Source organism: Parasteatoda tepidariorum, chromosome 5 (assembly GCF_982258835.1).
Source record: "Parasteatoda tepidariorum strain Cologne lab strain chromosome 5, Ptep-v5.0, whole genome shotgun sequence".
NCBI classification, from domain to species: Eukaryota; Metazoa; Arthropoda; class Arachnida; order Araneae; family Theridiidae; genus Parasteatoda; species Parasteatoda tepidariorum.
Window position 1 is genome coordinate 110,508,806 of NC_141759.1, and position 17,361 is coordinate 110,526,166.

Consider the following 17,361-nt stretch of genomic DNA (forward strand, 5'->3'; position numbering starts at 1 on the left):
ATAATTTGTAATCATAAACCTAATTTTAAACCATTTCAGATAAACCTGGACCACCCCAAGGGCCACTGGAAATTTCGGATATCACTCCAGAAAACTGTTCCCTGTCATGGAAACCTCCACTAGATGATGGCGGTAGTCCAATAACTAACTATGTCGTCGAGAAATTAGATCCAGCTCTAAATGTATGAATGTTATGATTAACATTATGACTATTTATTGTGTTGTAAAATGTTCTAATACGAGTGTAACACAAATTGCATGCTCATTTCAATTGCCAGAATTCGATCTGATCGATTGAATCTTAGTATGGCTCAGATTCGATCTGAGAATCTATTCAGATCGAATGAGCCCTACTCAGACCGAGTATCTGGCGATCTGAGTATGCCTATTTTTATAAAGATCCATCTTTGAAAAGGTTTCTTATAGCTGCCTTTTTTTTCTTCGGCAATCAAACATGCATTGATTGTTTTTGTCTCACTTTCCTTTTTAATGACTTGTTAGAATTTAATACTCTAACTTTTGTGTTATTCTCACTCAAATAGCTTCGACACACAGTGATTATCTTTATTTCGTTTTTAAGTGGATTTTTGAAATATACTATATTAAGAGCACTGATGAAAAAACACTCTATGTATCTTTATTTATCTTTGTACAAAGAAGATAATTATTATTATCTTCGATATTATCGGAAAGAAATATTATTTCGATGCTATTATTAAACTGTCTTAAAATTATATTTCAATTCTTATGTAAGGACCCTTCTACAACTTTATTAAACATTATGGGTTCATGACGAATTAACTCGCTTTTTATGATTAAAGGTTGTAGTAGTTGAATGATAGCGAATTAACTCGTCGCAGCATTTGTGAAACCCAGGGTGATATAGAATATTGCAAAAGCTTTGCGCATCAGAGATTAATTTCATTTCTTTCAGTTTAAATAAAATTGATTAGAGTTTAATTTAGAAGCGTTTACTTTACTTAAACGTTCGAACCTTATTCAATTGCAAAAATAAATGCGGGTGGTATGACATAGTTTCCGTTTAAAATTTCCTCTCAACAAGCTGTTTAAACGTTTTTGAAAAGCAATTGGGTACATCTATCCCATATTCGTGTTTTTATTTTGCATTTCACCCATAAAGATAAGTATGCTTATATATAAAAATTCTTCTCATATTTCCTGTTTTTAATTCTGGCCTATGCTAACCAATAATAAGCTAAATTCAATTTCTTCTGGGGATAAATAGAGGCTCTAATTTACTTGTAACTCTAGCCAGCTTCAGTAACTCTTTGAACATTTTTTTCAAAATTTTTTTTTATCGTGAGCAATTATCAAACTCATTGATTTTTTCTCTCAATATTTTATGCTAGTATCATGTAAATATATTTCTTAGATAATTTACTTTTCAATGTACTTAATATTTATACAGGCATGGATAAAAGTAAGCAGCTATGTGCGTGGATGCCATTACGATGTGGTGGGACTGGAGCCAAACAAAAAATACAGCTTTAGAGTGTGCGCAGAAAATCAGTACGGTATCGGTACTCCCTTGGCTTCAGAAAAACCAATCATCGCCAAATTCCCATTCGGTGAGTGTTCCTTTTCTTAGCTATTCTTCTAACAAGGGAACAAAATGCATTGTTAAAGGGAAAAAAGTTAAAACAAATCTGTAGCTTAGCTGACGTGGAAAAAATTCTGGTGTTGAGAGAATTGAATCAAACTTGTTCCAAAAATGAGAAAAAGAGGGAAGAGAGAAATATCTTCTCTACAGTGCTTTAGTTGACAAAATTTCTACTAACCAAAGCTAAGTGTTCTCTGAACGCAAAAAGACTGGTTGGGGTTTACCTACCTGCAGAGTAAAGAAGAAAATATTTGTAATTTTATTTCATTTTATTTATTTATTTATTTTAAAGAATATACATTTTGAACAACAACAAAAAAACTAAAAATGTGAAAAAAATGTTTTTTTTAAATTTTTTTTTTAAAAATGGACATTTTGTTCAGGCATAGTTCGCACATTTTTTTAGTGTTATCACGAAGTCCTAAAATGATTTTTTTTTATCTTAAAGCAGTGGAGCATCGTTTATACGACGATCACTTATACGACGTTTTAGTGTGGTCCCAAATCATTCCTATTCACTTTAATGTAAAAATATATCGTTTATACGACGCACGGAATCGGTTATACGTCGGTTTTTAGATTTTGTTCACGTTTACTTAATTTTTTATTTTTTCTTGTGTATTTTAAAAAAGGGCGGAATTTGCCAACATGAGTGATACAGAAAAGGGTGCCAACAAGAATGCTTGGATGACGACCGTAATTTTTACAAGATGACTGAAAAAACTTGACAATGTTACGAAGAGGGAAAAAATAAAAATTTTGCTATTCATGGACCAATGTCCAGCTCACCCATCGATACTAATTATTTTGGAAAATGTAAAAGCTCTCTTTTTTCCTGCAAATTGCACAAGTGCGCTTCAGCCATTAGATTTGGCCGTGATTAGAAATTTAAAATTGCATCATAGAAAGCAGTAACTTCAACTCGCTATTCAAAGCATTGTAGAGAATAATAGCAAGAAAATATAATTAAAGGTAACATACATTCAAATGGCTCACTGCAATTTTTCTTCTTTGGTTATTTGTTTGTTTTGCTTTGTCTAATTTAGAAATTTATGCAAATCAACACGCTAAACAATAAAATTAACTGAAAACAGAGTTAGTTTCAGTTTTAGAAGTAAAAATCGATTATACGACGTTATCGTTTATACGACGTTTTTCGGTGGTCCCTTCGGCGTCGTATAAACGATGCTCCACATACCGGCTGCTTTAAAACAAGTAGTATAAGAAAAATTTAAAAGTCAATTCCTACTTAGGTAAACAAAGAAAAATTTTATTTCAGTGACTTTTTATTAAATAATTAAAACTTTTTCTCCCCTATAAAACAAAAATTAATAAAATTTAATGAATGAATTAATATTTGAAAAAAAACAGTATTAACAGCAAGTGTAATGCATTACAAGTTTAAAAAAATGTATTTTAACTTGAATGGATGCATAAAAAGTATTTTATGAACGATTTAAAATTTGAACTAGATATGTAAATATATATTGGAAGAGTGTGAACTAATTGTGGGAATTGAATCGCGGTATCCGACAACTATAAAAGTATACATTTGGTGACGTGGATCACACGTCATGTTCTTTAATGAATATATCTGCGCGGTATCCGACAACTATAAAAGTATACATTTGGTGACGTGGATCACACGTCATGTTCTTTAATGAATATATCTGCGCGGTATCCGACAACTATAAAAGTATACATTTGGTGACGTGGATCACACGTCATGTTCTTTAATGAATATATCTGCGCGGTATCCGACAACTATAAAAGTATACATTTGGTGACGTGGATCACACGTCACGTTCTTTAATGAATATATCTGCGCGGTATCCGACAACTATAAAAGTATACATTTGGTGACGTGGATCACACGTCATGTTCTTTAATGAATATATCTGCGCGGTATCCGACAACTATAAAAGTATACATTTGGTGACGTGGACCACACCTGCTACCACGTCATGTTCTTTAATGAATACATCTGGCACAGCGACTATAAAATAATTATATATTTTTTAATGTGAACAATTTTTTTATATCAAATATGGCTATAAGTTAGAAATTATCACTGTTATTTTTAAACTATGTGAAAAACAGTATCGCTTATAGTAAAATTTAAAACAATGAGTAGCGCATTAGAAAATTCCATTTCGTTTTTCGCTCATCCCTATTTCAGGAATGAATTAATATTTGAAAAAAAAACTGTATTAACATCACCCACTACAAGTTTTAAGAAAATGTATTTGAAGTTTAGTTGGTGAATAAAAAGTATTTTATTAACAGAGATGCCAACTTGCTCCGGACAGCAAATATGTATTTTAAAGTGATAGTTTATCAATTGTGATTCTTGGATTTAATTTAGTATATTTTAATCCACCGCTATTTCTAAATAATTTGTAGGCTTATATAATTCACCACTTTATAGTACTTATTTAATGCTGTACCTTTTAAAAAGCAAGCAAAAATTGTCAAATATTTGTAAAATTTACTTTGTAGTTATTTACCGCTTTTTTTAATTATTTTGGCGTGTGCGGAGCAGTTGGCATCTCTGTATTAACGATTGAACATTTAAACAAGATAGTAGGAAGAGTGTGAACTAATAGTATGGATTGAAAAAGTTATTTAAAATCGTTATTTGCGATAACTCCTGGGCAAGACAAATTATTCAAAACGCAGTTCATAATTGAAAATCTAGCACTTAATCAGATTCAGCACTTAATCAGAGCACTTAATTAGATTATGAAGAAAAAAATCAACACGAAGTTCAGTACTCGTAAGATGAGAAATATTGTAAACAAATACAAAAATGTAAGAAAAAAGGTTAATGGAAGGTTTTTAATTTCAGATGTTCCAAGTGCTCCCGGTACTCCGCAGATCACAGACGTGGATGAAACGAGCGTCAACCTCATCTGGGAGAGACCCAAGAGTGACGGAGGATCCAAAATCCATGGATACCAAGTGGAATATAGAGATCCAAGAGATGGAAGATGGAAACCCATCTCTGACCAACTCGTCAAAGACACCACCTTGAGAGGTTTGATCCTTTGACTCTAATCAAAGTGCATGCCTACGAATTGCATAATTGCTTTGTAAAATTTTTCTATTCTTTATCTGAATAAGAATCTTAGTTGATAGGAGCTTTTGACTATTTTCGAAGCGGAAGAGGGCGATGTTCAGGGAAATTTTTTTAGTCAATTGAAACTCTGAGCCATCAAAGATTTTTTTTTATTGTTCCAGTCTGCTCTCAGTCAGCACTACAACCATACTGAGAGCGGCGATGGCTCAGGGGATAGAGCCTTCTCCTTCCAATGAGGTAAACCGGGATCGAATACCAGCGGTGGTGGGTCGATTCAAATCCACATCCGGCTTGCACCGACCACAGTGTTGACCTGAAATATCAGTGGTAGACGGATCATGGGTTAGAGTCCCTTGCCGTTCGACTAACTGTGGGAGGTTCTTGTGGTCTTCCACTCCATGTAACGCAAATGCGGGTTAGTTCCATCAAAAAGTCCTCAAAATTTGTCTGAATATTTGATCCTATTTTAAATATTTGATCCAAAGGGCAAATTTCTCTAAATACTTGATCCAGGACAGGGGTCTGTTTAGAAGAAATTTGGGTCCGTTAACGGACCCTTCACAAAATATCTTTTCATAAAAACGGACCCTTCACAAAATATCTCAACTTAAAAACGGACCCTTCACAAAATGATTTTTCTTTTAATCGGATCCTTCACAAATTTGTTTATCTTCATTATTATTTTGTTAATCGAATAAACCCTTTCCAGGGCAGAAAACAAGAAAGATGGATGTAAACGAATTAAGTTTTGTCTTCGGCAGACGATTCTTCCATTATTCGTCCGAAATGAATATTCTGCGTTCAGCAGTATAGGCTAAATTCCAAATATTTGTATGTTGCATCTCTCATTTAGAAGCAGCAGTTGTTGTTTATTTCTTAAAATGTAATTTTTTTAATTATAATTTTACAGTGTTTAGCATAATCTTGTATGTCTTTACAATTTAAAAACTCCTTGAAAAAGTTTTTTTTTGCAATAACGGACCCTATTTGAACAAATTCATAAAAGCGGACCCTGGTTGAAAGAATGTGAGTAATTTTTTCACAATTTCACGAAAAACGGACCTTTCACAAAATGTCTGGACAGACCCCTGCAGGTGCTCCCTTGTCTTCTGGATTGGGTTCAAAATGACAAGGCTACGGAGTTGAATATTAGTAGTCGTAAACTCAAAATTTTCGGTTGGTTGTTCAACAACGGTTATAATATAAAATTATAATACAACCATATTGAACTTTTAGCATTACTGTGTGCGTACGTCTATAATCTTTGAAAATATACATTATTCAAAATAATGGGATACAAATTAAAATTATCTTTGTTAACAAATTATTTATTTTATATTACTATTTTTGATATTTTTTATTATATTTAGAAGTTATTAGTAAATATTGACAATAAAAAAAAATGTACTTCACTTGGAAAAAATATACAATTTATGGATTGTTATTTGTACATTTTTTGCAAATGAGAAAGCAGTTAAAAAGCAGTCAAAATGACTTCCTTGTGCAATCTAGTGTTAATATACAGAATTCAAATTAATGTGAAACAAATAGTAATTGTCTCTGAAAATATACATAATTCAAATTAATGTGATAAAAAATTGTGATAGTCTTTGAAAATATGTATAATTCAAAATAGCGTGATACAATACAATAGTGAAGCCTAATCTGTTAAAATCTATACAATTCAAAGTATTGTGATACAAATTGTGATAGGCTTTGAAAATATTCAAAAATCAATTTAATGTGAAACAAATAATGATTGTCTCTTAAAATTTAAATAATTCAAATTAAAGTGATACCAATTGTGTTAGTCTTTGAAAATATGCATAATTCAAAGTAACGTGATACAATGCAATAGTTAATCTTTGAAAATTTATATAATTCAAAGTATTGTGATACTTATCTCGATAGTCTAAAAATGTATATAACTCAAACTAATGCGATACAAATTGCAATTATCTTCGCAATTATGCACAAATCAAATGAAAGGGGAAACAAATATTGATTGTCTCTCTAAACTTACACAATTCAAATTAATTTGATACATATTGTGATAATCTTTAAAAATATGCATAATTTAAAATAATGTAGTACAAACTGCGATGGCTTTTGAAAATATATATATTTTATAACTCTGTGATACAAAAAATATACATAATTCAAAGTAATTTGATACAAATTGCGTTTCAGTGTAAATGCGTTTCTAAGAAAGAAAAACAATCGTCGTTTTCATCACCCTGCGTAATATGTTCTTTCAACAAAAATTTAATATAAAATGTTCTAAGAAATATATATTTTTAGTTAATAAATAGTTAAACTTAATTGAATCATCCACTTTCGAAACTTCCTAATATCACCTAATATTTGTTTTCCTAATATTTTTTTTAATTAAAATAATATCTTTTGCACACTTAACGCACATTCTGTGGCGTATTTTTTACAAAAAAGTGAAAATAACTTCTGATCTCTTAAACTGACAAATGTTTGGCATTATTGAGACCTAAATGCTGTTTTCCTTTTCTAGTACCAAATTTGATGGAAAATACTGAATATGAGTTTAGAGTCAAAGCTAAAAATGCAGCTGGTTTCAGCGTCCCCAGCAAACCGACAGCATCCATCAAGGCAAAAACAAAATCAAGTGAGTGAGCATGCTTCGCTTCGATTTCTGCATTAGAAATTAATTTAAAATGACAGTTCGTTACATTAAGTACGCATGTAATTAAAATAAATACGTTTTGACCAAGATGCGTTTTAATCAATTTATTAAATCATAATTGTGTATAATTATATTCATTTTGATAATCATGCCTGTTTTTTATTTTCCTGTAATTAATTTTTAATAATGAAAACTATTTCTCAATAAATTATTTTTAACACTTTTATATGTGTTCTGAACTCTTTGTCTTCAATATTAATTTGTTATTATCATTGTTTGCGTGGTGTTGCTCTGAAGCAATTCGTAATTTGTTTTTACACGTCTCTCATATGAATTGAATTAATAGCAGTCTCTCTTAATTTATAGCAGTCTCATAATTTTTATCAATCTTTCTAACTTCACATCTGTTTCTCATAATTTATAACAGTTTCTCTTATTGTATAGCAATTTATCTCAATTTATAGGAGTCTTTAATTAATATCAGTCTCTCTTAATTTATAACAGTCTCTCTTAATTCATAGCAGTCTCTCTAAATTTTTAGCATTTTATCTTAATTTATAGCAATCTCTTAACTTATAACAGTTTCCCTAAATTTATATTAGACTCTCTTGATTTATATTAGACTCACTTAATTTATAGCAGTCTCTCTTAATTTATAGCAGTCTCTCTTAATTTATAGCAGTCTCTCTTAATTTATAACAGTCTCTCTTATTTTATAGCAGTTATTAAAAATTCGGAAGATATTACGAATAATACAGTGCAGAATTAAAACATGACTTTCCTTTAATTAAGCATTAGTTTACATGCTAAAAGTATTAAAATAACGTACAGTACATAAGCAAAAATGTAATTTAAATGAATAATTTTTGCAGGTGTTCCTTCTCCTCCATTGAATGTCCGTGTGAACAAAGTAGGAAAGAGTTACGTCGATGTGAAATGGGATAAACCCCGAACTGACGGAGGGAGCAAGATCACAGGTAACGGTTCTAACATACATTTAATATTAAAGTTCAAAATGGATTTTTTTTAAATGGACCAGCCTGGCAGCAAGTCCCAAGAGTCAATTTGCAGCACTATATTCATAAATCTGTCTGCGAATGGTTCTGCAGTGGGCTAATCGTTAAGTTACGATTCCCAATAGAACATCACTGGCTTCGGTCAGTGTGCGGGAAGGTGACCATTTGGATCACTCTGCGTAGTGACCGAGGGCATGCGGTATGGATCCTCGTTAAACAGTCCACAGGAAAGGACTCGACTTCACGCATAGGTCGTCGGGCTACTGAAGTGGGGGTGCCATACCCTTTTGCAGAGGATCAAAATTGTGACGTCTTCGGATCATCCTCAGGGATGTTTCCCAGACCATCGCCAATAGTCTATTGTGTCACTCTAGTGCGACGTAAATAAACTACAATTGTCTGTGAATAATTATTATTGTAAAAATTCAGCTTAATCTAGCATATATGGAACAAAAAATTTCAAATATTTTAAGTCATTTAAATTTAATTTGAATTTTATTCAATGATGTTTAAAAAAGTGTGAACTTTTATATACAGTAGGTTCAACCTTTATATACACTATAGTTTGTGTCAAATATGTCGTCATTTAATTGTCCAACAGAAGGATAATAAGACCAGTAAAAGTCTCCTCTGTTGCAGACCAATGACAATCATCACTGGCAGTGGTCAGTGATGATCTCTCTGACCATAGAGAAGAGACCGAAGGTGCGTGGTATCGGAACTCCTTAACTATTCTATCGTAAAGTGCTTGCATCAGCATTCAAGCATCCCCACCTACATCAGAAAGCCTCCACACGGTATTTTATTAATAGTTTGCGCAGATTATTTAAAAAGTGAACCAGTTGTGCGCAAATTATATTTTAAAAGTAGTTAAGAGAAACTTATAATATATATTTGAGAGTTGAATCTGTAGTGGTTGACAGGTAAATAAGACAAACCAAATATATTCCTAAATTAAACAAATGTTTAGGCGTATATTTACTGCCGCTTTCTAATTTTTACCAGATTTTCTATTAAATGGCTGTTTTGTAAACTGGTTTGTCTTCCTAGTGGTCTGATCGGACTACCAATTAAAACCGCATGGAGGCTTTCAGTTATTAGAAGTGTTGGCTCAGGTCTTAGGGATAGCAAAGCGAATAGGGGGGTGGATAAAATTGTGATGGCATGTGCTAGGGGATGTTTTCCTGACTGTCTCCCATATCCCATTTGTGCAACTCTATTACGAAGTAAAAAACGTTCGTAACTGAACTTCCATGCATTGCTGCAGACCGATATGTGGGAAAAGGTTTATCTATTCAGGTGAAAGTGGCGAATCTGATTCTTTATTCCAAAGTCAGTGATAACATGTTTGATTGCTTATGTGCTAAAGATAAAGAATTGCCTATAATTTCACGTCAAATAGCTCAAGTTATAAATGAATGTCAGGAAGACATAATAAAATAGCATTACAGAATCAAACCCGATACCTTCAGAGTTAAAACTTTTTAGTGGAAGGATAATATCTTCCAGCTACAGATCCACCACACGATTGTGAGTCTCTTAGTCCACAAATATAGGAAACCGGAAACGTACGCAAACTCTAACTCACTATTTTCAAATCACTTGCTTGCAATAAAATATGTGAACAGTTAATTAAAGTAGTACCTATTTTAAATGAAATTTCAGGCTATATTGTGGAGCGCAGGGAAAAGAACAGCAATGTTTGGATAAGAGCAAATGATTATGCGACACCGGACTGTGAATATACAGTGATCAACCTGATGGAAAATCACGAATACGAATTCCGAGTTTTTGCTGTCAACGTTGCCGGAAAAAGCGATCCCAGCAACACTACCATGCCCACTAAAGTCACTGACACGCCAGGTAATCTATAGACAATTTTTCTACTCGTAAAAAGTGATTTTGGTCATTAACTGCATAAATTATGTTTTTATTTATTTTCTGCAAAACCTACTGTTGTCGATCGTTAATTTTTTTTATAAAATGATAAATACATAATTTTTTTATGATAGCTATTGTTTGTATTTTAGTTATAAATATTAAAACATAATATTTTTATTTGAATGTGGAACATTTCACAAGGATTTCTTAAAATAAAATACAGTACTTTAATAAAGTAGGATACTTTTTTTAATTAAACCGAGCAACGCAACCACGTTGACTATAGTCACTGATACGCCAGGTAATCTATAGACTATTTTTCTACTCGTCAAAATTAATTTTGGTCATTAAACTACATAAATTATGTTTTTATTTATTTTTTATGAAACCTGTTATGAGTCTTAATTTTTTTTATAGGACAATGAGTATTTAAATTTTTATAATAGCTATTGTTTGTGTTTTAGTTATAAATATTAATACACATTATTTTTATTTGAATGTGGAGCATTTTATAAAGATTTCCATATCTAAAGTACGATACGTATTAGCTATTAATTTACAATAACTAATAACAGCTGTAGCAATTTATCACAGCTGAACTACAATGTTTTTAACAATCACAAAACACAATGATAAAATGGAGCATTTTTTTATTTCTTTTGTTTGTATTTCAAAAAGAAATTTTACAGAAAAGTCGATGTTAGAAATAATTTAATTATTCTTAAAAACTTCTTTTCTAGTTCAATTAAGCTAGTTTTAAGACCGAATGTAGAGAATAAATGTGTTACTAACCTTATGTAAACAAATATTTTCCAGATGGAATGAGGCCGGAATTCATTCGCACACTTGCAAACACGAGTTGCAACTTGAAGAAGCCTGTCACTTTGGAATGCGAAGGTGTTGGAAAGCCATTCCCAACTGCTCGATGGTAAGATATTTTCTGAAGTATTTGAGAGATTTCGCAAATGTACGTCACATCGTGCTGTTTATCTTATTATTACGTTTCTTATTATAAAAAAACAGATTTTCTTATTAATATTTTTAACTAATCGAAACTAATTTTAAACGAAACAAAATTATATTTAAAAAGATAATTTCTTTTTGAATAAATCTAAGTAAAAAAAATACGTAGATGTTCATAAATACTTTGCTTTAGATAATTATTTTGTATGCAACTTCTTTTTTTGTAGATCTGTGCATATTAATTTACTATCTAACAATTAAAACCAGCTATACAATTAATAGCTGCAAAAAGACAAAAAAACAAGCAAACATTTAGTAATTAGCAGAAAAAAATATCTAACAAGGAATCGCAACAAAATTAACAATTAGTGAAAAAAAATAGCAATTAATAACTAAAATAGACAAGTTAACAGTAGATGACTAGCAAAAAAAAATTAAGCAATCGCCAGTTAACAAAAAAATTTAACAGTTAGTAACTAATAAAAAACAAAAGAACAATTAAGCGATGTTAAAACATAGCCAATGCGCCAATTCCTTGGCCTCGGGAACTAATTCATCGCCGAACTAAAACACCTCTTTCTTTGTATATTCGCGCTACTGAGAAAATATATACAAGTCCATTTATAAGTTAAATACATTACTACATGAAAAAACTTCCAATACTCTCTTCTCTAATATTCTCTTTGTATATTCGCTCTACTGAGAAGGTATTTATAAGTGAAATACATTTAAACGTGAAAAAACTTTTAATGCATATTTCAAGGTAAACTTTTCTTATTATACAGCATTTATTTAAATTTGTACGCACATTTAAACTGTAATTCTAAAATAGCGAAGAACTACGTAGTATTACATTTCCTACCATTCCCTGTAGTGTCAACTTGAGGTGAAACGAAGTATTGCATCCCTACGCTCCCCTACGTAAGTGAAAATGAGAGATTTTACAAAAATACGTCAGTTGAAAACCGTTAACGAAGTGGAGTATCAATATAACTTCAACTAAAAAATCAAAACAAACATTTACAATGGACGTGGATTATCTCATTAAAGCTGTGGCATACGATTCAAAACTTGAACTTTTATTGTTTATTTAACTTCTTTTAACTAAATTGTATTGTTATAATATAAATATAATTTATAATTTGAAAATAGCGAAAATATATTCAGTTACTTATGCAACTAATACAATTTGACAACCATAATATTAAACAAAAACCAATAAAAAAAATTTATTGAACGAACCAATTGAAAAATCGCGTGATTCATTTCTAAATTTCATCAATACATTTCTTTAACACGGCTCCCAGTAAAACACCGAAGTCAAGCTTCACTGGATGCGGTCAGAAAGCGGGTGGGTGACCACTTTGATTAGCCGCCTGCGCAGGGAATGAGAATGCGTGATATCGGTCCTCGTTAAACTGTTCGACCATAAAGTGCACGACTTCGCTCTCTGGGCTACTATAGCAGGGGAGTCATCCCCTCTGAAGAGGATCAAAATTGCTGTGGCATGTCTTCTGATCTTCCTCAGGGATGTTTCCCAGATCGTGGGAAACATCCCGGTTTTCGTGGTTTTCCTCTCTATATGAATGCGTGTTAGTTCCATCAAAAAGTCCTCCACGAAGGCAAATTTCCTCCAATACTTGATCCAGGAGCTCCTTTGTCTTCTGGATTGGGTTCAAAATGACAAGGCTACGCAGTTGAACATCAGAAGCCGTAAATCCAAAAATTAGGTCGGCTGTTCAACGAAGGTTATAAAATAATCAAACTATTTTCCATGCCATTCTGATCTTCCTCAGGGATGCTTCCCAGATCGTCGCCCATAGCCTATTGTGCAGCTCTAGGTCAACGTAAATAAAGTACATTTCTTCAAATTGGACTTCCATGTTCGTGTTTTTAGTTCAACAACATTTAACAGTTATAAACCGCATGCTTGTAGCTTTGTCTTTGTAGTGTAAATCACGCCAATATAACGTAAAGATGCGTAGCCTCTAAAAGGAGCGCAAACATGCGCAGTTGCTTCTATCTTGCGCTCGGAAGCTAACGCAAAAGAGCGTAAATCTCCTTGTTGTGTTTTTGCGTAAATCTTGTAAACAAATTATTCTATAGTAACATCAATGAGTGTTCAAATAATAATCTACCACTGAGAAAAGAAGTTTATTCGTTGTTAGTTAACAGACTCCTTTGTCGAAACCTTGCAGAACGGTAGCAACTAATTGGTAAGAGCTTGATGAAATAAAAGTGATGAGCCTCGTTTTTTCTTAATATTCTTTATCGATAAATCATCTATATGTTTCCCTAAATTGTAAACAGCCCAGCTTTTTGCATACGTGAAAGTCGTGTGTTTCATGAATAAACATACGATTATCTTCAACATTTGAGAATGTGGTTTATCGTTATAGCCTTTCAATCAAAAATTTATTAACTTAATTATATCAACGTTTCAACATTTTTCTAAAAACTCGTTTACTTTTTAAGTATTGTGCAATAGAATATAGCTTTATTTTATCCGCAGAAGTTTGAATTTAAATAAGATATTTCTTAAACAAGAGTCATAATTCTTTTACCTTAAACTCTGCTGTAGATAAAATGATATGGTGAGAATAAATTTTCTTAATGCCACAAACAGTACATTTATGTTATTTGTTTAATTCATTTATAAAAATTAGGGTTCCCTAATATAATTAAATAAAAGTAGAAGGATTGTGGCATGTTTCTTTAGTTTTTGGATGAAACGAGATGTTCTAACTACCAAGGCATAGGCAATTTGAGTTATAACATCTATTATATATAATTCTCTTACGTGGCTCCCAAATTTTGTCTGTATTTCTTTTCCGCCGGTGGCAACGTTTGCTTTGTTTTGAAAACACCAAAGCATTCTGCTTTTTAATGATGTGTTTCTGATCTAATATATATAATTCTCTTACGTGGCTCCCAAATTTTGGCTGAAGTACTATGTACAACTAAGTAAGATTCCTTTCACAACAGTTAAATATTTACTTTATTTTCTTCATTCATAGAGAAAACAGTCGGCAAAGAATTCTGTTAGGTTAAAAAACATTTCGCTAAAAAAATAACGAATTCTAAAAGAAATAAAAGTAAACAACTTAAAAAATAAAAATGCTGTTGCCAACCATAGAATTTTTTGAAAGTTAACTTAGCAACATAAATCAAAATGACATAGAAGCGCAACTAGATCAAAATTGTGATACCTGAGCGCTTGACGTTACAAATCCTTCAATTCTAAAAGTGTTGTATCGCCAAATGCCCAAATTAACAATTGTGTTCTTAAAGAAATTCTATAAAAAGTTTTAAATAAACAACCTACTTCTACAACTGCTTCTTGAAGAACTTGGCTCATCGATTAAAAATATTGTTTTAATTTTACAGTACTAACTTTACTTCTACTTTCATTATTGCTATGACCCTCTTTCATTACATTTTACAACTTCATGTTAATTTGAGGACATTAAGTTGTTTTGTCGTTGAATACTGACATTTAGAAATGTGTACATAAAAAAAAAATATTTAGAGGTTTAGAGTTGCCTCTGAAAAATTTGAATTGTTGACATTGAACTTAACAATGGAAACAGTCGTTTTTGTGAAAAACTGAATTGTGTTGTTGACATCAAAACTAAAAATATTGTGTTTCAACTTAACAATACTACCTTAATTTATACTTTAGAATTGCTTCGGAGAAATTTGAATTGTTAGCAATGACTTAAAAAAGTTTTATTTTAACTGACAAATACTATATTATAATTTCAACTTTTTCTATGACTATACTCATTTTCTTACTCTTTTCTTTGCTTTTTATACATTTTATATTTTTGTGATAAAATAAAAAACTTATAGTTGTTCTGCTTTTGAACACTGATGAAAACACAAAATGATAGGCTTCATCAACAATCAAAAATATATACATTTATTTTACAAACTCTATATTATTAAGGTGGTGTCCTTCAGGGAATTAAAAATACAAAATTATCTTCATCAAAGCCGATGCTTTACATCCGGCGTTCAGTGGCAGACTACTATTTCATATTGCTTTACAACACATGGCTTTAGCCCTCTGGTGGGAAAGACTTTAAAACAAAACTTACAACAGTTACTTTTCTCAACAACTGAAATTTAAAATAGTGTGATTAAGAAAAATATGTGAACTGTTTGCAATTTCAAATTAATATTGAAATGTACAGGTTTAGAATTTTCTACAGTGAAAAGTTTTCGGAACTTCAATATTCAAAAAAGTGTACAAAAACTAGACGGTAAGAACGTATCCAATGAGCGAGCATTGTATTGCGAAGCAATCCGAAATGAACTGCGAAAGCAGTTCCTTGGGTTGGTGAGCGCCAACGAGCAGGGGGCGAAGCCTCCTAGTTTAATTATAATACCGAACATGGAGTTATTTTTAAACTAATGTGAAAACTAAAGGTTAAATATTTTGTGAGCTTAAATCAAAGTAAAAAATGTTTTGAAGTATAAAGTAAACTGGCTACTACGTTCTAATTTTTGCACAACACTGCAACAATTAAAAATCTATCTATTTTGGGACGACCGGTGTTATTTACACTTAGTAAAAAAGAATTACGAAAATTACAGTAGATGCTTGCCCCTGTGACATTAATTACATGATTCGTCTAATACAACGTGTATGTTCAAATTTCAGGTTCAAAAATGCTCGAGAAATCCATCCAGCTGGTCGCATTGTTCAGAAAGATTTGGACACTGGTGTGTTCAAGTTGGTATTTTCTGAAGTGTGGGACACAGATGAAGGAGAATATACGTGTGAACTGAGTAACAGCATAGGTGCCATAAAATGCTCTGCAAAACTGAACATTGCTTGTGAGTACATTATTAGTCAATTAAGTTTCATTGTTCTTACTATTAGTTCACACTCTCCCTGTATCTTGTTCAAATTTTAAATCGTTCATAAAATACTTTTTTCTTTATCCACTCAACTTCAAATGCATTTTTTTAAAGTTCAAACGTCTAACACATTTTTTAGTAGATGACACTTGATGTTAATACTGTTTTTTTTTAAAAGATATCTACTCATTAATTAAATAATGATGAGCAAAAAAAATGAAATTTTCTGATGGGTTATACGTGAGTCATTGTTTTAAATTTTAGTATAAGCGATTCAGTTTTTCACACAGTTTAACAATAACATCATTGATAATGTCTAACTTATAGCTCTATTTGAACAACTACAAAAAAATAGTTTATCGCTCGCATTTAAATATTTAATTATTTTCTATTCAATGTGTCATTCAATAAAGAACATGACGTGGTAGCACGTGTGGTCCACGTCACCCAATTTATACTTTTGTAATTGGGTATAATATAAAAAAAACACAACTACTTCCACTTAGTAGGAATAACATTTACCATGACGCAATGCTAAATTCTATGCCACTATCCACATAAATCAATTATTAATCAAAAATCGAATATCAATTACTTTTCTTTATAATGCAATAAAATCTGGCGAGCAGCTATTTAAACGATCAAACACTTCGTTTGTTTATTTGTGGCTTGAAGTTAGGCTCGCAGAAAATGCCGTTCATGGGTTAAATTTAGTAGGAATAACACAACCTGTGACGTAGGCTATAGTATACCCAATTGTCTGATACCACGCGGCTTTCTTTTTTCCTACTATTAGTTCACACACTTCCTATACCTTGTGCAAATCATTCATTAAATGCCTACAGTTTTTTATGTTAAACACTCGATATTATTACAGTATTTTCAAATATTAATTCATTAATGAAATTTAATTAATTTTAGTTTTATCTGGAAGAAAAAATTGCTATTATTTAATAAGTAGGGATTGACTTTAAAAAATTTGTTTTTATATTACTCATTTATTGACTGATTTCAGGATAATTGTAGGATTATGTTGGATAAAATGGTTGCAGCTTTTGTTATTTTCATAACATAACCGCATTTGTAAATTTGATACATTTTGCATTATGTACAATAGTTGCTATCACAATTTATTTTGAGTTCGACAATGCTTGATTAGATCATTCTAATCAATCATGATATCAATCTCTATAACAGCAACTAATACAGTAAAACATAACGAATAAAAAACAATAAATGTGACACTTAAATTATACGAAACACCATAAGATGTTTTTTA

General features: G+C 31.4%; 1 protein-coding gene across 1 annotated transcript in view; it reads left to right on the top strand.

Moving 5' to 3' along the window:
* The window catches only part of LOC107453137 (projectin protein bent), a 307,623-nt gene that overhangs the window by 231,994 nt on the left and 58,268 nt on the right, over window positions 1–17,361 (top strand). Inside the window, exons 98-105 of the mRNA XM_087164780.1 lie at window positions 40–182; window positions 1,430–1,589; window positions 4,470–4,658; window positions 7,225–7,338; window positions 8,229–8,333; window positions 10,038–10,235; window positions 11,070–11,181; window positions 15,883–16,058. Of these exons, the coding sequence (XP_087020906.1) occupies window positions 40–182; window positions 1,430–1,589; window positions 4,470–4,658; window positions 7,225–7,338; window positions 8,229–8,333; window positions 10,038–10,235; window positions 11,070–11,181; window positions 15,883–16,058 (1,197 nt within the window). The remainder of the gene's footprint in view (window positions 1–39; window positions 183–1,429; window positions 1,590–4,469; window positions 4,659–7,224; window positions 7,339–8,228; window positions 8,334–10,037; window positions 10,236–11,069; window positions 11,182–15,882; window positions 16,059–17,361) is intronic.